We start from the raw sequence: 16,810 nt of genomic DNA, 5'->3' as shown, positions 1-16,810 counted from the left end.
GTGATTAATGTACAATAGAAATAATGTTAATGGTAAAAATAATGTTAATGATTGACTTAAACAAGAATAATGTTGCATCAATCCCAACCAACTTTGTCAATAATTTCTTCTAAAAAAAACTGAGTTATTATAATATATATATATATATATATATATATATATTATATTTGTTTTTGTTTTAATTCCAAACCTTACTCTTTTATTATTATTATTATTATTTAATCAACCTATTTTATCTAAGAATTTAGCATGTGCTCACATTTCCTCCACCAAAAGGTCCATCGACAATTTAATCTCTCTCATTGTATTCGAATTTGTATAGTTGTTTTACATGATTCTCCCTAGTTTGTTGAAAATTTTAGCGGAGTTTTTTTACTCTTGGAATATCTTATTTGGTTTCTCAATTTTTCAGAAATTTGTGTAAAACACTACCCACCCAAAAATGATTAGAGGAGAGTCCAAATGTTTTGTCACATAACATGGTTAAGTTGAGTATCGAGCTCACCTACGCTTTATTTGTTTTGATGAAATTTTTTGCATAAAGATAGTTTTCTATATTTTTCAATATTTGGTTGTATAAAAAAAAAAAGTCAAAGGAAAACTATTTTTAATCAATAGAAAAAGTATAACTTATATTTAGAGATAGTTTTCCATTAAATATTTTTAGAAAACAACTCTATCTCTTACCAAGTTAAATAAGTGAAATTAGAAAATTATTTTTCAATTTAGTTAAAGTTTTTACCAAATATAGGAATATGAGATAGTTTTATAGGAAATATTTTTTGAAATATGACTAATTTTCTAAAAAATATGGCGCCGTTTGATAATAATATTTAAATACTACAATATATATTTTTACACATTTTTTTATCCATAATTATTTTCACAAAATGAAACAACTTTAACTAAAAAATCTTTTTTTTTTTTTTTGATCGAAAGGTAGAATACTAAAAAATCTCTTAACAAACGGACGTTATCTCTTAAACAAATGGAGTAAAATGGGAGTGACAAATTCACCTCAATCCTATAAAACTCAACCTGATAAACTCATCACTTTATGGACGGCATAGCCGCATAGGCTGACAGTGAAAGACAATACCCATAGCAAATATGTGGAGGGCACGTGCTTTTTTACAGTTGGAAGTCAAAAAGAAACAAATAGACAGACACCATTCTCTCTCTTTCTCCCGACAGTTTTTTATTCACTTTCACTACCAAATTCCTTTTTCAGTGTATTCTTCTCCTCTATCTTTCTCCATGATAAAGTTGAGCTAAACCCAAGAAAAAAAAAAAAAAAAAAACACTTTGGCTTCCTCTTTCTGAAGATCCTGTTTTTCTTCAGTCTACATGGAAAGTATACGGAGGCAAGCGAGCAAGCTCAGAGAGCAAGTTGCCAAGCAACAGCAGGTGATCTCTTTGTTCTTTTTGTCAAAGAAAAGACCAACCCCTTTTTTGCTTTTGTTCTAAGCAATCATGTAATTATGGTTCATATGGTGATTTCTATGTGACGCTTATAAAAGAATGATGCTTTAACCTTTTTAGAGTTTTGAGATGGCATTTGGAAGATATCATATCATGAACACCAACATCATGTCAATTGTAGCTTTTTCCATGCCTATGATATTGATTATACACCACAAATAAGTGGGCATTCTTTCTATTTTATTTTTTAAAACATTTTTTTTCTTTATTTTTGACAGGCTAGGGATGATTTTGTTAAAATGACATAAAAGAATAGATGTGACCGACTTCACTAGTCTGTTGAGAATCTATTACCAGCCCAAAATTTTTGGCGATAAGGATGTTGTTATAGGAATGATTCTCTAATCTCACAAATGTGAGACCTCTTCTGAATGCTTATATGTAGAATATTAGTATGCTGCACTGCATTCTGCTTAATAGATCAGTAGAATGCTGATATTACTAGTAGTAGTTAAGACTTAAGACACTTTGCAAAAGCATCTTTAGTGTCTATGTATCCCCCCCCAGATGTCATGTCAAATATGTCAGTGTGCTTCTTTATACCTGTTTTTGTGTAAACTAATTAGGAGTGGTTTTTTTTTGTAAGTGTATCCCATGTATATTGTGTCCTGGTTTCTGAAAAATGATTGTATCCACATGCAGGCAGTGTTGAGACACTTGGGACATTTTGGTCATGAAGTACTCATGGTTGATGACGCTGAACTTCAATGTCAGCAACAACTTCAAAATCTATATAATTCTACAAGAGTAGCTAAGGTAAAGTCCTCAAAGCATTGTTGAGTAATATCAGGGTTTACTTATTTGTAATGGTGAAATGGATGAATTCTGTGATGCAACATCGGTTACATCAATGATGGTTTAATCTGTGCAAAGTCTTAAAAATATTTCGTGTTGCACAGCATTTTCAGCGGCATATTGTTCATGGAATTGAAGCCTTTGTTTCTATAAGTTCAAAGCAAATGCAGATAGGTGAGTATAGTTCTGCTCCTTTCTTGTATTACTACTTATAAAAAAAAAGTTTGGGTACTTTCTTGTGTTTAGTTCCTTTATGAGGTGGATACATGAAATTTTTGTACTAAATATTCTAGTAAGGAAGTTGGCTCAAGATTGTTGTAAATATGGAGATGATAATCAAAGCACCAATTCTCCTCTTGCAAGAGCTGCTCTTCACTTTGGTACCTCACATTCTTCAATGGAGGAGGAGAGGGAGACTTTGCTTGGGGTCCTTCTTGATCAGGTAATTTCTTCACTTATTTCATTTATGCTATAAATATTTTGGTATTTTTACCAGACAGTCAACCCATCTCGTGAATTGAAATTTTTGTATCTATTTCTTTGATGGGATTATATGCCAGAGTAACTGAATAACAAGATACATTATCACATAGATATATGGTATTTTTGGTTAGCAATTTGAATTTGCTCTTAAATTTCAAAATAAATACTTCCTAAATGTTGAAATAAAAAAATATGATGGTGAGATGCACGATTGTATGTTTAATGAGTTGAAAATTTTGGACAAAACCATATGAAGTAGGATTTGGGATTCTTAGCATCTGAGATTTGGTATAGGTTTTTTAAGGCACTCTCTCCCAATTTTGGGTTGTGTAATGGATGAAAGTTTTACTATCTTGAATGGTGTACACTATATTTTAAGACATAAATTTCCAAGAAAAAAGAATACTTTAGGTTATGTTCTGTCATATTTTAATGCATTAATTTTGGAGCTTTGTCCAATATTACTTTTATTTTTTATTTTTATGTCTCTAATTGTGTTACAGGTACTGAATATGTAGGTTTCTGAGCCATTGCGGGCACAAATAACTGGAGCTCCTTTGGAAGATGCTCGCCACTTGACACATCGTTATGACAAATTGCGCCAGGAGGTTGAAGCCCAGGTGATCATTTATGTCTTATCTTATCTGGGTGTAAATAGCGCTGAAGGTTCTATAGCATATCTCATTGTAAACATCTTCTCAATAGGCAGGTGAAGTATTGAGGCGCCAATTGAAGTCCAAGGAATCCTCTATTTCTGCTGAGAGTTCAATGAGGCTTCAAATGGCGGATGCAAGACTAAGTGAGCTAAAATCTACAATGATGGCACTTGGGAAAGAAGCAACTTCTGCCATGTTATCAGTTGAGAGTGAGCAGCAACAAAAAACTTTCCAGAAGCTTCTTACTATGGTATTTTGCTTGTTTCTGCTGTGTTTGACCAAGACTAGTTATTCGGTTTTCATCTATCTTGTTATTTTCTAAATCTATGGTATTCTGCTTGTTACTTATTTACTTGACCAAGACTAGTTGTTCAATTTTCGTTTAACCTGATATTTTCTAAAGCATTCTCAATCAACTATTTCCAGATATGAATAATGATCCTTCTAGATACTTAAAAGTTTGTGATAGTGTTATGTTGCTCATCCTACTAGTGGGGTTTGTTTGATATAAAATTGTGCATCTTAATAAAATGTGGTTTAGATCTCCTAATTTTTCTGCTCATGATCGTACATGCATAGTTTTTGAATCTGAAAATAAATCATTTTGCAGGTAGATGCTGAGAAAACCTATCATCAAAAGGTTCTTGATATTTTAGACAAGCTACATGCTGAGGTTTGTTACTATGATGTTTGACTCGTTCATCTGAGAATTTGTTCTATTCCCAGGGACTGTTGTATATTTTCTTGGTTGTCAAAGGATTGCCTTTACTAGTTTCTTATTTATTGTATGCTCATGATTGGAGGTAGATGATACTGGAGAAGCAACCAAAAGAGTCTTCCTTGCATTCAGAGAGAATGAAGGGAGATGTGTATAATCAGCAGGTGCATGAAAATATTAATTCAAATGTATCTGATGATCATGGACATATTAATCAAAATGAAGAGTACTTCATTGCAAAGGTGATTTCTCTGAACTCTCTCAGGATTTCATCCTCCCACCTTTTAAAATATCCTTTCTATAGAGATTTTTTTTTTTTTTTTTTTGTTTTATATAGCAATTGTCCATCCCTCACTATTAGAACTGTTTTATTTTGTCACCTTGAAAATTTGCACATACTTGCATAGCACTTGGATAATTGGATTTATTATCAACTATAGAATTATCTCATTAACTTTACTGTCAATTTTCACTACCATCAAATTACATTATTTTACTCTAAAGAATATTAATTTCTGATACATAAAATCAAGAAAGGAACAAAAAGAATCTTCTTTGGTTACTTTCTAACCTTAAAAAAGAAGCATGAGAGTAAGGATAGTTGCCGGTCCTTAATAGTTCTTAATTTACACATAAGCTAAGAGCCTTGTAGCTTAACTGGCATCTCATGGTGTTTTTGTTGGAGACATCTAGGTACAAATCTCCCCATCCCCAACTATGGATGTATAAAAAAGAATAGGAAAAAAAAAAAAACACTTCACATAAGGAAGTAGGTCACTATGTTGCAGCTAATGCGGAGAAGCATGTGAGTCATTACGTTATTAAATGTGCCAAGGACATATTTGATCTTTGTTAAGGACGCTAGCATTTTCATGCCATAGTTCTTGGTTTGGAGGTCAGGGTACAGAGGTAAGAAGATTTTAAGCACTCACCTCTCAGTATTGGAGGTTAGATCAATTATCAGTTAAACTAGTCTGATTGACCCATCCAGTTCGGTCTTCAAAACAATGGTTTTAAATATGACAAAACCCTGATAGGTGATAATAAAAAATCCATAGGTGAATCTGATTTATTTTCTTGAAAATAGTAATTGCTGCGCTTTTCATCTTCTTGTGGCCAACTTGCCATACCAATCAAAAACAAAGAAAACTCAACATTGTTGATTATTTGTTATTTGTAGAAACTAGTAACTTAAAGAAAGAAGAGAACAAAAAAGTACTAAGCTACAAGCATTAATATAATTTTACTTTTTAAAAAGGAAGTACTAATTTGCTCCTTTTGGGTTATATGCCTTTGTGATTGTAGACTCCCCAGTCACTTCACTGCTAGGCAGGCTACAGTTCATCTTCTTTTTGAAGTTCCTATTGTTCCCCATGGGATTCACCATAGGAGCAAGACCTTTATGCCTCTCTTCGCTGCCAACATGATTTGACACATGCTTTTTTAGACTAGAGAACATGAATGCAATTGCTAGGTGAAACATACATGTAATAGGAACTCTGGCTTACTTGGAAATATTTAGAATTGAAATTGGTATCACAATCCTAGTTGTTGAAATATATTGATATTAGATGTTTCTATGAATGTCTGAGATTTTCTATTCCTAGTTGACTTTGCCTTTGTTGCTTTTAACAACTCAAGCTTTGTTCCTCCCCCACTCCCTCCCTCTCCCTTTGTTTTCCTTTCTTGCAGGCAGTACATTCATTTGATGCTCAATCAGAAGGGGAGTTAAGCCTATCAGTTGATGATTATGTTGTTGTTCGTCAGGTACATTCTTCACTGTTAATTGAAATATGGACTGTGCTCTTGAATGGCTAATGATGCAAGCCTGAAATAAGAGTTGAGTAGCTGTCTTTGAAGAGATTTTCAGTTTTAGTTGCTAAGGGCTTTCCATATGTAGGAGTTGATAAACAACCATATGTCCCAAAAATCTTAAGCTAATATGCAAGGGTGCATTTAACCATTATTCTAACACCCCCCCTCATGTGTGGACCCATGACTTACTCAATAAGTGAGGCATAACACGTGGAGTTTTCTTTTAAATGGGAGGTAAAGTGAGACATGGTTCGAAATCGAGACCACCTACCCTAGTAAATTATCACTTTCTTCTGAGAGCTTAAGCTGTAGGTCTTAGCAGCATCGTGCCTGTCTTAGCATCAGAAAAGAAAAATTTGAGTGAATCTGTAACTGTTATCAATTTTGACGCCTTTTAATGAAGTGTGAACAAATTTGTTTCTCACAGCAATTTAGACACATTAAAATACGGCTAGCCCATCTCATACTTTTTCTTTTTTGATATTTACTTTAGCCCATCTCATACTGAATTGGTTTTATCTTGGATTTACATTTACTTTATCTTTTATTCATGTAATCGTCAGGTGGCCGCTAATGGATGGTCTGAAGGAGAATACAATGGGAAGGCTGGATGGTTTCCCTCGGCTTATGTAGAAAGGCAAGAGAAAGCACCAGCAATCAAGTTATTAGAAGAAAGCTCGGAACCCTGATCACAAGTTTGTCCTTGATTAAAAGCTGTACATTCCTTTCTTCTGTATTATAGTTAGTTCCTCTTGGGTGCAAAGCTTATGCACAACTTTTGCAAGCTTCAAGCATTGTGCTGTTTGCACGTGCTGATAGGGCTCTAAATTTGTAAATTTTAATCTAAAAAAAAAGGTCGTATCCGGTATAAAAAATCTCACTTTTGTGGGGTTATTTAAAGAAATTGAGTATGTGGATACGCAACAAATCTGGTTTCCACTGCATCTAGTTTTATGATTTCTGCATTTCTTTTCTTGAAACAGTGATCAGAAAGTTGTTCTTTCTGAATTCTGATTAAAGTTGGATAGTCCACTCTCTGTATTATTGTTCTATTCATAGTTCTGTTTGCAAAATTCTGTGAAAAGGACCTATATTTTTAAAATCGATTTGTTGTTCTAACTAGTCTGAATTATGGTAAGAATAGGTCTTAACAATTTATCGAAGGCTTGCTATAACTGGTCTCAGTGAATCATGGTAAGGGTGACTACTAGATAGTTTTTATTTTTTATTTTATTTTTATTATTATTTTATAGGGACTACTAGCTAGTTGTTACTCTAGGATGGATATAACTTAAAAGTTTTATTTATTTGTTTATCAACGATATAACTTAAAAGTTCAAACTAGTTTGGCATTTTTTCATGGTATAGGGAAAGGAAAGGAATTTTTCATAAAGTAATATAAAAAAGGAGTTTGAAGAAAAACATATTAAATGGAATGGCAGCTGGGGGGAAAGAGAGAAAAATATGAGAGGCGGATGGATGGTCTCTTTCTGCTAAATAATGCTATATTTTACCGAAAATACACTTTTGAAAGTTATTTAGTCAAAAAACATTGTTTGAAACTCAATTTTTCACAAAATCAAATTTCAAGCACAACGAGTATTTAGTAAATATAGCTCGATTTTTACAAACTCAAGTTTTATGTAATTTTTTGTTTTGTTTTGTTTTGTTTTTGTTTTGTTTTTTTTTTTTTTGTTTTTTTTTTTTTGTCTGTAAATTTAATAGGAGCACAGCCCTTGAATTTGGTTTGAAAAAACATTTTTTTTCCTATTATTATATTTCTATTATTAGTAAAAAATATTTTAAATTTCTTCAAACCTTACGGGAAGAGAGTGTAACAAAATAAGCAAGGAAAATGTTATTCTTTTATAAAAAATATTTTTATAAAATTTAGAATATTTTGTTACTAATATAGAATTTCAATAAAATTTAAATCTCAATTTTAGGTATAAAATTTAAATACTCTTAAATTTGGAGGTAAAATCTAATTATTTCAAATTTTAAAAAGTAAAATAATTTGGAATAATGTTGTAAAATTAAAACATTTCCAAACTTTAGATGTTTAGTTTGGAATTAAAAAAAAAAAAAAAAAAAAAGAACTCAAACTTCACTGCTCCTATAGTCTCATAATACACTTTCGAAAAATCTGTTTTGTCCTGAACAAAAAACGAAGTCCTATCATTTCTTTACGTTGAACTCAACACTTGGACTCCTCTCTCTCTCTCTCTCTCTGATCTGAATGGCGGCCTTGCTGCTGCCCTCACAGTCACACACACACACCACCCTCTTCCTCAACCATTACCGCTTCTTTACCCCAAACCCTTTTCCTCTTCTCCTCCGTTTTCCCAACAAACCCCACAAAAAAACCGTTTCCACTGCACTCTCTCTCACTCTCACTGCCCACAATTCTCTCACATCTCTTCAATCATTTACCCACGATGACGACGATGACTCTCCAAATCCCAAAACGTCGTCGTCGTCGTCGTCGCTTCGCCTCGCCGCCGTAATATTCTTCCTTGGCTGCTTCACCTTTACCGCGGCGAGTGCTCGCCTCTTTAAGGTCCCTCCTCTTGCTCTCGCCTCAACAGTGCACGACCAAACTCAAGGTAGCAATTTGCATACGCACAAGACACACGCTTATATTAGTTAATAGATTCTGTTTGAATGTTTCTCTTTTTGGGTTAAAATACACTTATGGTGAGTTTAGACTAGACCCATTTGAAGTCCATGTGGACGAACTAAAAAAAGACACTTTATCACTTCGTTAGACATATCAGCTAGGAAGCACAACACTTCATTTAGAGTGCCGTACCCGTGTTGTATCTTGTCGTACCGGTGTTGTATCGGACAATTTATGTTAAAATTTTTCAGAAATTGCTCGTGTTGCTTTGTCTTACTCGTACCATGTCTGTTTCTGTGCTTCCTAGCATATTATGACTAAAAGCAATCACTTTAATTTTGTTAGAGACTAAAAACGATGACTTTATGTCTGTTAGGGACTAAAAATGACCAGCTTAAGTTTTTAGGTACTAATAGCGATCACTTGTTGGGGACACAAATTGATCACTTTAAATTTTTTAGGGACTAAAAACGATGACTTTTATGTTTGTTAGGGACTAAAAGTGATCAGCTTAAGTTTTTAGGTACTAATAGTGATCACTTGTTAGGGACTCAAATTGATCACTTTAAATTTGGTAGGAGCTAAAAGCAATGACTTTATGTTGTTAGTTACTAAAAGTGATCAACTTAAGTTTCTTAGGTACTAAAAGTGGTTACTTGTTAGGAACTCAAATTGATCACTTTGAATTTGTTAGGGACTAAAAATGATGACTTTATGTTTGTCAGCAACTAAAAGTGATCAACTTAAGTTTCTTAGGTACTAAAAGTGATCACTTGTTAGAGACTCAAATTGATCACTTTAAATTTGTTAGGAACTTTGTTAAGGACAAAAAAAAATCACCCAAAGTTTCGTAGGTACTACAAGTGATCACTTGTTAGGGACTCAAAGCAATTGCCTTAAGTTTGTTAGGTACTAAAATCACTTGTTAGGGACTAAAAAGATCCATTTGAACTCCAGGGCTCATGGGGTAAAGTAGAGAAATGGATTGAAGTTTGAGACCTCAACAGTGTATTTAGGCTTTTCTTTTTTTATAAACAAACAAACAGTGGAGTAATTTATGAATTTTATTTTTATTTTTTGTGAAACATGGATGGATGATTAGATGATCATGGTGGCGATAGTGCAAAACCTGAGAATTTGGAAAATTTAGAAGATGATGACAAGGAGTTAAGTGCAAAATTCCAAGCTTGGAAGTCTAAAACTTATGCTCTCACTGTCCCTCTCACAGTTGTTGCTCTACGTGGCTCTCTACCTCCTTCTTGGATTAAGGTCTGTCTGTCGTGAGTAATTTCTCTTTGTTTATAATTATTGGTGGAGACAGTGAATCATTGTTATCGTTATGCAATATATGTGCGGATTAAGATAATATGCTTAGGGAACATAATATAAGTAATAGTAATAACAACAACAATCAAGCTTTAGTTCCAAAATTTTTGTAAGTACTAGTAAACAAACTCAAGATATTAGTGGTATTAAGAATTTTATTTTCCTCACTGGATTTTTCAATCAAAACTGCTAGCTTTTGTTGTCAATCAATAAACTTTAGCTCAAATAACAATTTCTTCTCACATAAGAATGGGATCATCAGATGAAAACCCACTAGATGTAAGTTTATGAATGATTGGCGATCTAAGCAATTTAGTGGGAAAAAGAAGAAAAGAAAAGGGAGAGAAAAGCAATATATAATACTTATCAAAGCAAAAAAGAGGAAGAGAAAAGCAATACATAGAATTTAATGTGGATAAGCAGTAAGATCAAATGCATCTAATTTTCACTATCAGGAAAGAATGGGGATTACAACATACATATACTTCACCAGTTAGAGCCCTAACCATGTACATTGAAATCTCCACTTGTTGTGCTAACGCTCTTCTTGCTTTGCTATGCTCAACCGATGAGGCCTCTATACCAGAGATTGGTATTCCTTTCTTATTTAGAATATGAGCCACCATCTCTAACAATTCATGTGTATGTGTAACTTACCAATCAAGGGAAAAAAAAAGAAAAAGAAAAGAAGAAAAATAAAACTAGATGTTGTGATCATATAAACTACATTCTTCCTGATTTGTATGTATGTAGGACTTTATAGAATTACAAGGAAGGAGATTGAAGTTTCGCCTGAAATACAATGGAAGTCTTGAGGGCATTTTCTCTGATTTATTGATGCCCTCTCGAAAAGGTAATGTCTCACCGTCATCTACTTTGGCTGCTGACATTGTGAGTGTTGGTGACTCCTGGCTCAATTTTGCCATTAACAAGGCTATAATTGAGCCCATACAAGGGGTAGAAGACCTGGAATGGTTTAAAGGATTAAGTGACAAATGGAAGGTAAGAATGCAACTTCTCTCGTGTCCTTAGATGAATGCTATCTCTGAAACCTGTATTCCTTTTTTTTACTCCATTAGTGATTTTGGGTGCAGTTTTATTGTAACTATTGTACACTTATCAGAAGTTTTCTATTTTCTTATGTGGAATTTAGTGAACTTCAGAAACTTTTAGTTTTAGAAATATTATGGAAAAATAAAGTCAGATGGTTGATGGATTAAGTTATCTCTGACATGTCAGATTCTAGAAATGTTATCCAGAGAGTGACGTTGCTGTCCTCCTAATATCAATCCCACATGCTAGTACGCTAGATATTTGCTGTTATAGACTTTGTTATGCTAGACATTTTTGTTGAAATGCATAATCAGTAACTTTGATGTGTTTGGATGTTTATATATTTTCAATGTAGATGCTAATTCTTCCTCACCTATTTTATCTCCTTGAGAGATATGGCTTGTGCTTGAATTATTGTATCTAATAATTAATCCCTTTCTGTACTTTATGCTTGTACTTTCACTAAAAAAATCTCAGGTATATCTACGCAGGAATTCTGTGGGGGAAATAGATCCTGAGGGTAAAATCTGGGCTGCTCCATACAGATGGGGCTGCATGGTGATAGCATACAAGAAGAGTAAATTTCAACAGCAAAAATTGGCTCCCATAGAGGTATATTGTGTTTGAAGGCATTCCGTTATGTTTACTACTTTAAATCAAAGACAAGATGATTTTATATAAGCATTGATATCTTGTTGGATGTGTTAGTTTTTCGGGCTTAGGACTTTGTTGTTGTTGGTATGGCATGGTTGCCATACAATATGTTGATCCAAGTGGTCGTATATATTTTTGCCATGGTTGCAGGATTGGGCAGATTTATGGCGGCCTGAACTTGCGGGGAGGATTTCAATGGTTGATTCTCCTAGAGAGGTTATTGGTGCAGTTTTGAAGTATATGGGGGCATCTTATAACACAAATAACATTGACTTGCAAGTTGCTGGTGGGAGAAGTGCTGTCCAGAAAAATTTAGAATTACTTGGGAAACAGGTTTGGGAAAGAAATGATATCTTATTCTCACTCATCTAGTATGCTATAATTCACTACCATCTATGAAAACCATGATCTGTGTTCGCTTGATCCAAAACATGGATTGTTCCATAATTTAGTTGTTTTCTTCTATTTCTTATCTTATTTACCAACTTTAAAGGCAACTTAATAAGCAGTATTTGAATCTTACATATTGAGCCCTAAACATCTTAAAAACTTCACTCCACAAAGCATAGGCAACATCACAATGGAGCAATAAATGGTCACTGTTTTCCCACTACACTAACTCATACAACACCGGTCGGATAATGAGAAACCCCTCTTGATAAGGTTATCATTTGTAAGAATGTTACAGTAAGCTGCTGTCCACAGAAAGAAAGACATCCTCTTTGGGCCTTAAGGCCCTTAACACACCCTCTTTGGGGCCTTAACACATCATCTGCTCTTCGAAGAGAATGAATTAACATTGGTGCCACAAATGGCCTTATAGTAAGAACGAACATTGAAATTTGCCACTCCTGTTTAAATGCTATCTCATCCTATCAACCTCCTCCCCACTAGGCATGTGTGAGTAAATATGGTTTAGAAAGGAATTCACCGATTCCATCCCAATAATGAATGTCTTTTGAAATGAATGTTTCAACTCCTAACCCCTTTCGTCCAATTGATAATTCAAATAAGTAGAAAATAAGGCTTCCCTATTAGATCAAGGTTTTCTATTTTACTTCTTGGTCTGATTTGCTTGATAGATGTAGTTTTTATATTTCTTAGATATGTTTGTTCTCATGCTTACCTTAGTACACGTCCTGTGTGCTTTGGCCTTTTGTATTAGTTTTTCTATCATGGAAGTTTATTACTTATCAAAAAAAAAAAAAAAAAAATCCTTACAAAGGAAAGTGTCCACTCCATTGATCATACCAAAATCTTACTCGGGTGCCGTCACCTACCCCAAAGCCACTTGTTGGAAGAAACTATCATAACTTGCTCTAATACTCCACCAAAGACGACACCCATTCATTCCTCTACCTGATTATCATCCACCCCCATCTTTCCCATATTTCAAATCTATCACCCAACGCCTCAAGTGTGTAGCTTCATGACCAAAGATTAACTTAACTTTCATTTGAGAGTTATTTTCATGTCAAATAAGACTATCCCAATCCTTCCACATTCCAAGTTAATTGGCATACCAAGTTCTTGTTTTCTTGTACCACAACAAATCCTTTTGTATAGAAAACTTAGATTTTGAAATGGAGGGTGGCATTCCCATTTGAGGTAACTTAGATTAAACATGGAGGGTGACTCTATGAGGTTGATGCTCAGAGTGGTAAAGTAACAATTCACTTTCATTTAAGATTTCTTTTGAAATGTCGATCAATATTGAAGCTAGAATCTTAAGTTCTTCATTACAGTCACAATTATCTATTTAACATGACCCAAAAAATGGTGGGCATTATTCTATTATTTACTATTAAAGTTACCCAATTTAATTTGAAGTTTACCCATGTCAAATACTCCTCTCTTTCTCTCTCTCAAACACATGCACATGCATAAAAAAAGAAAAGAAAAAAGACTCTTGCATGTGAGCGCAATAGTAGTACCTTGTGCAGATTCAACGATTTTTATTTTATATGTGATTAAGTAAAACCACAAGACTAGAGTGGTAAACTAATTGACAGGAACTTCTTAAAATTTACAATTTAGTTACAAAAATAATTAATCCAGCAAACTAGAGTGGTTTCAACTTAAATTCGTCTTTTCAAGTTTAAATTCAAGCTGGCAAGTTATCTCAATTTTATGCTGGGATTGTGCAGTAAAAGTTTATATTAATGGGTAAACTTCATCAACCTCCCATTAGGTTTTTGAGGAAATGTTATGGACTTGACTCCTATTTCTAAAAATAACACTGCTCTTTGGGGCTAGTTTGATTATATTTTATTTTTCTCTGATTTTCCTTATCATCACTACCTGGTTTGTAACTACTATGTGAGGTTACTTTGGTCGGGAATTTAATTTGAAAAAAGAATATTTTGTCTCAGTTGGCACATGAGTGGTTGTAAAGGTGTATCTAATACATGGATCACAAACTTTTGGGAACAGTGTCATTTTTTTTCAAATGGAAAAAGAAGAAGAAGGTAAGTCCATAATATTTCTCCAAAATCTTGAGGGGAGGTTGGTGTAATTTACTCAAAATTTTAATTAGTGGTAGTTGGATTGTGTTATGGCTTTCTATTTGTATCTAATGTTTGAAAAATCCCTGATTAATGAGAGCATGGACATGTCAATTTTGATTACTCATTTTCCTTTCCCATAAAATTAAGTGCTAGTACTTTTATTTTCAACATTTATTTCACTGGTTTTGTAGGTTCGACTATTTGATAGCGTAAACTATCTAAAAGCATTTGGAGTGGGAGATGTGTGGGTGGCTGTTGGGTGGAGCACTGATGTTATTCCTATTGCAAAACGCTCATCTAATGTTGCAGTAATTGTTCCCAAGTCTGGGGCTAGCTTATGGGCAGATTTATGGGTACGCCTTCTATCATCTCATCTTCATTTGACGTTTAATTTTCTTATGGAATTCATGATCATTAGAGGACATAATTTAAGTACAAACAGGAAGTTTGTAGAGACAAAATGGGTACTGAGCAGCTTCCATTATGATTCAATAGTGCATTGGTTGTCAAACCTTTACTTTTCTGAACATCTCACATTTCAGTGTGAAATATAGACTTCCATTTCAGATTTCAGATTTATGTTATTTTTGTAGGCCATCCCTGCCGCCTCTAGATTTGAAACAAACCAAATTGGGGGCAGAGTTAGAGGGCCATCTCCACTGATTCATCAGTGGATAGAGTTTTGCTTGCAAGCTGCTAGAGCGCTGCCTTTTAAGCAGGAGGTAATCCCAGGTGCATCTCCTTCTGCCCTTGAAAGTGCACAAGTTAAGATGCCTGCAGAGTTCACCAAGGGCAAACCAAGGCTGGACACAAACCTCATTGCTGGTATACCCCCACCTGAAATTCTGGCTAGGTGTGAGTTTTTGGAGCCATTATCGGATAGCACATTTATCCCTGCCGCCTCTAGATTTGAAACAAACCAAATTGGGGGCAGAGTTAGAGGGCCATCTCCACTGATTCATCAGTGGATAGAGTTTTGCTTGCAAGCTGCTAGAGCGCTGCCTTTTAAGCAGGAGGTAATCCCAGGTGCATCTCCTTCTGCCCTTGAAAGTGCACAAGTTAAGATGCCTGCAGAGTTCACCAAGGGCAAACCAAGGCTGGACACAAACCTCATTGCTGGTATACCCCCACCTGAAATTCTGGCTAGGTGTGAGTTTTTGGAGCCATTATCGGATAGCACATTGTCAGAGTATCAGTCATTGATTGGTACCATGCAGAAACCTGGCCATGGTTTGATCCAAGGAATGCACCATTATATATCTTCAGTGATTCAAAATTTTTGGCCGGAAAGAAAGCAACATTCAAAAATAACCTGAACACGAAAATTTGAGAGGGTCTCCTATGCCTATCTCTTCTGAAACAATTTCAAAGCTTCTATTCTGAGAACTGATTCATGAGTATACATGCCAGTGCTCTTAAATTTGAAGATCAGAGATTGTATGATGTTTCACCCATTCAAGCTTGGAATAAGCGTTCTGATACTGCAGATACAATATAGTTAGGGAAATTCATGTTTAGCTGCTCACTTTGCTGCAAATTTTGACATGTAGTAAAGAAGCTGGTTGTATATTAGAATTGACTCTCAAGCATCATCACGTATGATTGTGGATCATGTGGTCTTAGTTTATCTTCAAGGTTCCTTCCTACTGAAGAATTGTCTTGAAGGAAATAGACTTGCATGCACATTTTATGTTGTCCCTAGTTGTCATGTCAGTCCAGTGCCTCTGGAATTATGTCTTTGCTTATACATAGCAATGCAATTTGGATTGGTGCCATTATTCCAGTCCACAACCCAACAATAAATTATTGTAATATTACAGTTAATAGCCATTGTAATTCTTTGGGGTCAACTTCTGTATAAATACTGTACGCATAAGGCGAAAATAAAATTCATGTTTCTCACCAGAAAAGATAAGAAAGTAGTTTACAGGTTGCTTGGCTAGGCCTCAAAGATACCTTCTTGTTGTGCAGACTGAGTAAATATTGTTTGCTTTACAATATGTGAAGTTTCATTTTCTGTTGTCTATAATGAATTTGTGGACTTGGGTTGTCCATGCTCCTTAATTTTCATAAACTTAATGGGAGAAAAAAAAATCGTTTGAACTTCACTCGTAATTGGAAGAAAGGAAATAATCTGGCATTACAATTGGTTGATAAATAAAATTTAATCATAAATATATTAGGGACACAATAAACACAATCAGATTTGGTGCTGTAAAGGTCTTTCGGACTTCACACAATTGCAGGAAAGCCAACAATCGGGCAGTACAATGAGTTGGAAATAAAATTTTTGCAAAGTAATATAAGGATACAATAAATGCAATTCATATTTATATCCTATTTTAGAGGAATAAGTGCTTGTGAGGTGTGGGGGGTAAGAGTAGGGGTTCAAGTCTTTAGAGGAAACTTCACAGATATATACACTTAGATTAGGCTAGAGTAGAATTTCTATCTTATATAAAAAAAATTTACAAATGGAATAAGTCTTGACACATGGCAATCACAATAATTATTGACATGGACGAATTATAATTTGCCACATGGCACTGTTGGCCTACATGGACTCTGAAGTAATACAGGAATTCGCCACATGTCAGTCCATAGAAAAAGCAAATGCCACACATCATAGACTCTCAAGTTGAGCTTGTGTAACTACATTAGATATAATTATACTTTGTTAGATTAGATTCCTATGACAAGA

At 34.4% G+C, this 16,810-nt stretch overlaps 2 protein-coding genes across 3 annotated transcripts; both read left to right on the top strand.

The window, feature by feature from the left end:
* Window positions 1-1,196: 1,196 nt before the first annotated feature.
* Window positions 1,197-7,051, top strand: LOC112027004 (SH3 domain-containing protein 1). 2 transcript variants are annotated; one of them, XM_024059669.2, is made up of 10 exons: window positions 1,197-1,407; window positions 2,125-2,238; window positions 2,382-2,451; window positions 2,571-2,719; window positions 3,279-3,380; window positions 3,466-3,666; window positions 4,027-4,089; window positions 4,224-4,376; window positions 5,827-5,901; window positions 6,513-7,051. In XM_024059669.2, exons 1-10 carry the CDS (start codon window positions 1,348-1,350, stop codon window positions 6,636-6,638), a joined length of 1,113 nt encoding a protein of 370 aa, XP_023915437.2. In that variant the 5' UTR covers window positions 1,197-1,347; the 3' UTR covers window positions 6,639-7,051. The 2 variants fall into 2 exon arrangements, with proteins under 2 accessions (XP_023915437.2, XP_065638132.1); XM_065782060.1 differs by lacking the exon at window positions 1,197-1,407 and adding an exon at window positions 1,727-1,837.
* Window positions 7,052-8,115: 1,064 nt separating this feature from the next.
* On the top strand, window positions 8,116-15,607 carry LOC112027008 (uncharacterized). Its single transcript, XM_065782049.1, has 8 exons — window positions 8,116-8,555; window positions 9,672-9,838; window positions 10,649-10,897; window positions 11,426-11,560; window positions 11,753-11,935; window positions 14,301-14,462; window positions 14,703-15,339; window positions 15,537-15,607. The coding sequence occupies exons 1-8, from the start codon at window positions 8,189-8,191 to the stop codon at window positions 15,605-15,607; spliced, it is 1,971 nt and encodes a 656-aa protein (XP_065638121.1). The 5' UTR covers window positions 8,116-8,188.
* The last annotated feature ends 1,203 nt before the right edge of the window (window positions 15,608-16,810 follow it).

Source organism: Quercus suber, unplaced genomic scaffold (genome assembly GCF_002906115.3).
Source record: "Quercus suber isolate HL8 unplaced genomic scaffold, Cork oak 2.0 scaffold_288, whole genome shotgun sequence".
NCBI lineage: Eukaryota > Viridiplantae > Streptophyta > Magnoliopsida > Fagales > Fagaceae > Quercus > Quercus suber.
This window is presented reverse-complemented; position numbering and strand designations above follow the sequence as displayed.

Bases quoted from the DNA above. Each gene is read 5' to 3' on its own strand.
- LOC112027004 (XM_024059669.2), top strand. From the start codon at position 1,348: ATGGAAAGTATACGGAGGCAAGCGAGCAAGCTCAGAGAGCAAGTTGCC. The intron at 2,239-2,381 runs GTAAAGTCCTCA...CGTGTTGCACAG, and splicing joins ATTCTACAAGAGTAGCTAAG to CATTTTCAGCGGCATATTGT. The intron at 2,720-3,278 runs GTAATTTCTTCA...CTGAATATGTAG, and splicing joins TTGGGGTCCTTCTTGATCAG to GTTTCTGAGCCATTGCGGGC.
- LOC112027008 (XM_065782049.1), top strand. From the start codon at position 8,189: ATGGCGGCCTTGCTGCTGCCCTCACAGTCACACACACACACCACCCTC. The intron at 11,561-11,752 runs GTATATTGTGTT...CCATGGTTGCAG, and splicing joins AAAAATTGGCTCCCATAGAG to GATTGGGCAGATTTATGGCG. The intron at 15,340-15,536 runs GTTTGATCCAAG...TTAAATTTGAAG, and splicing joins CATGCAGAAACCTGGCCATG to ATCAGAGATTGTATGATGTT.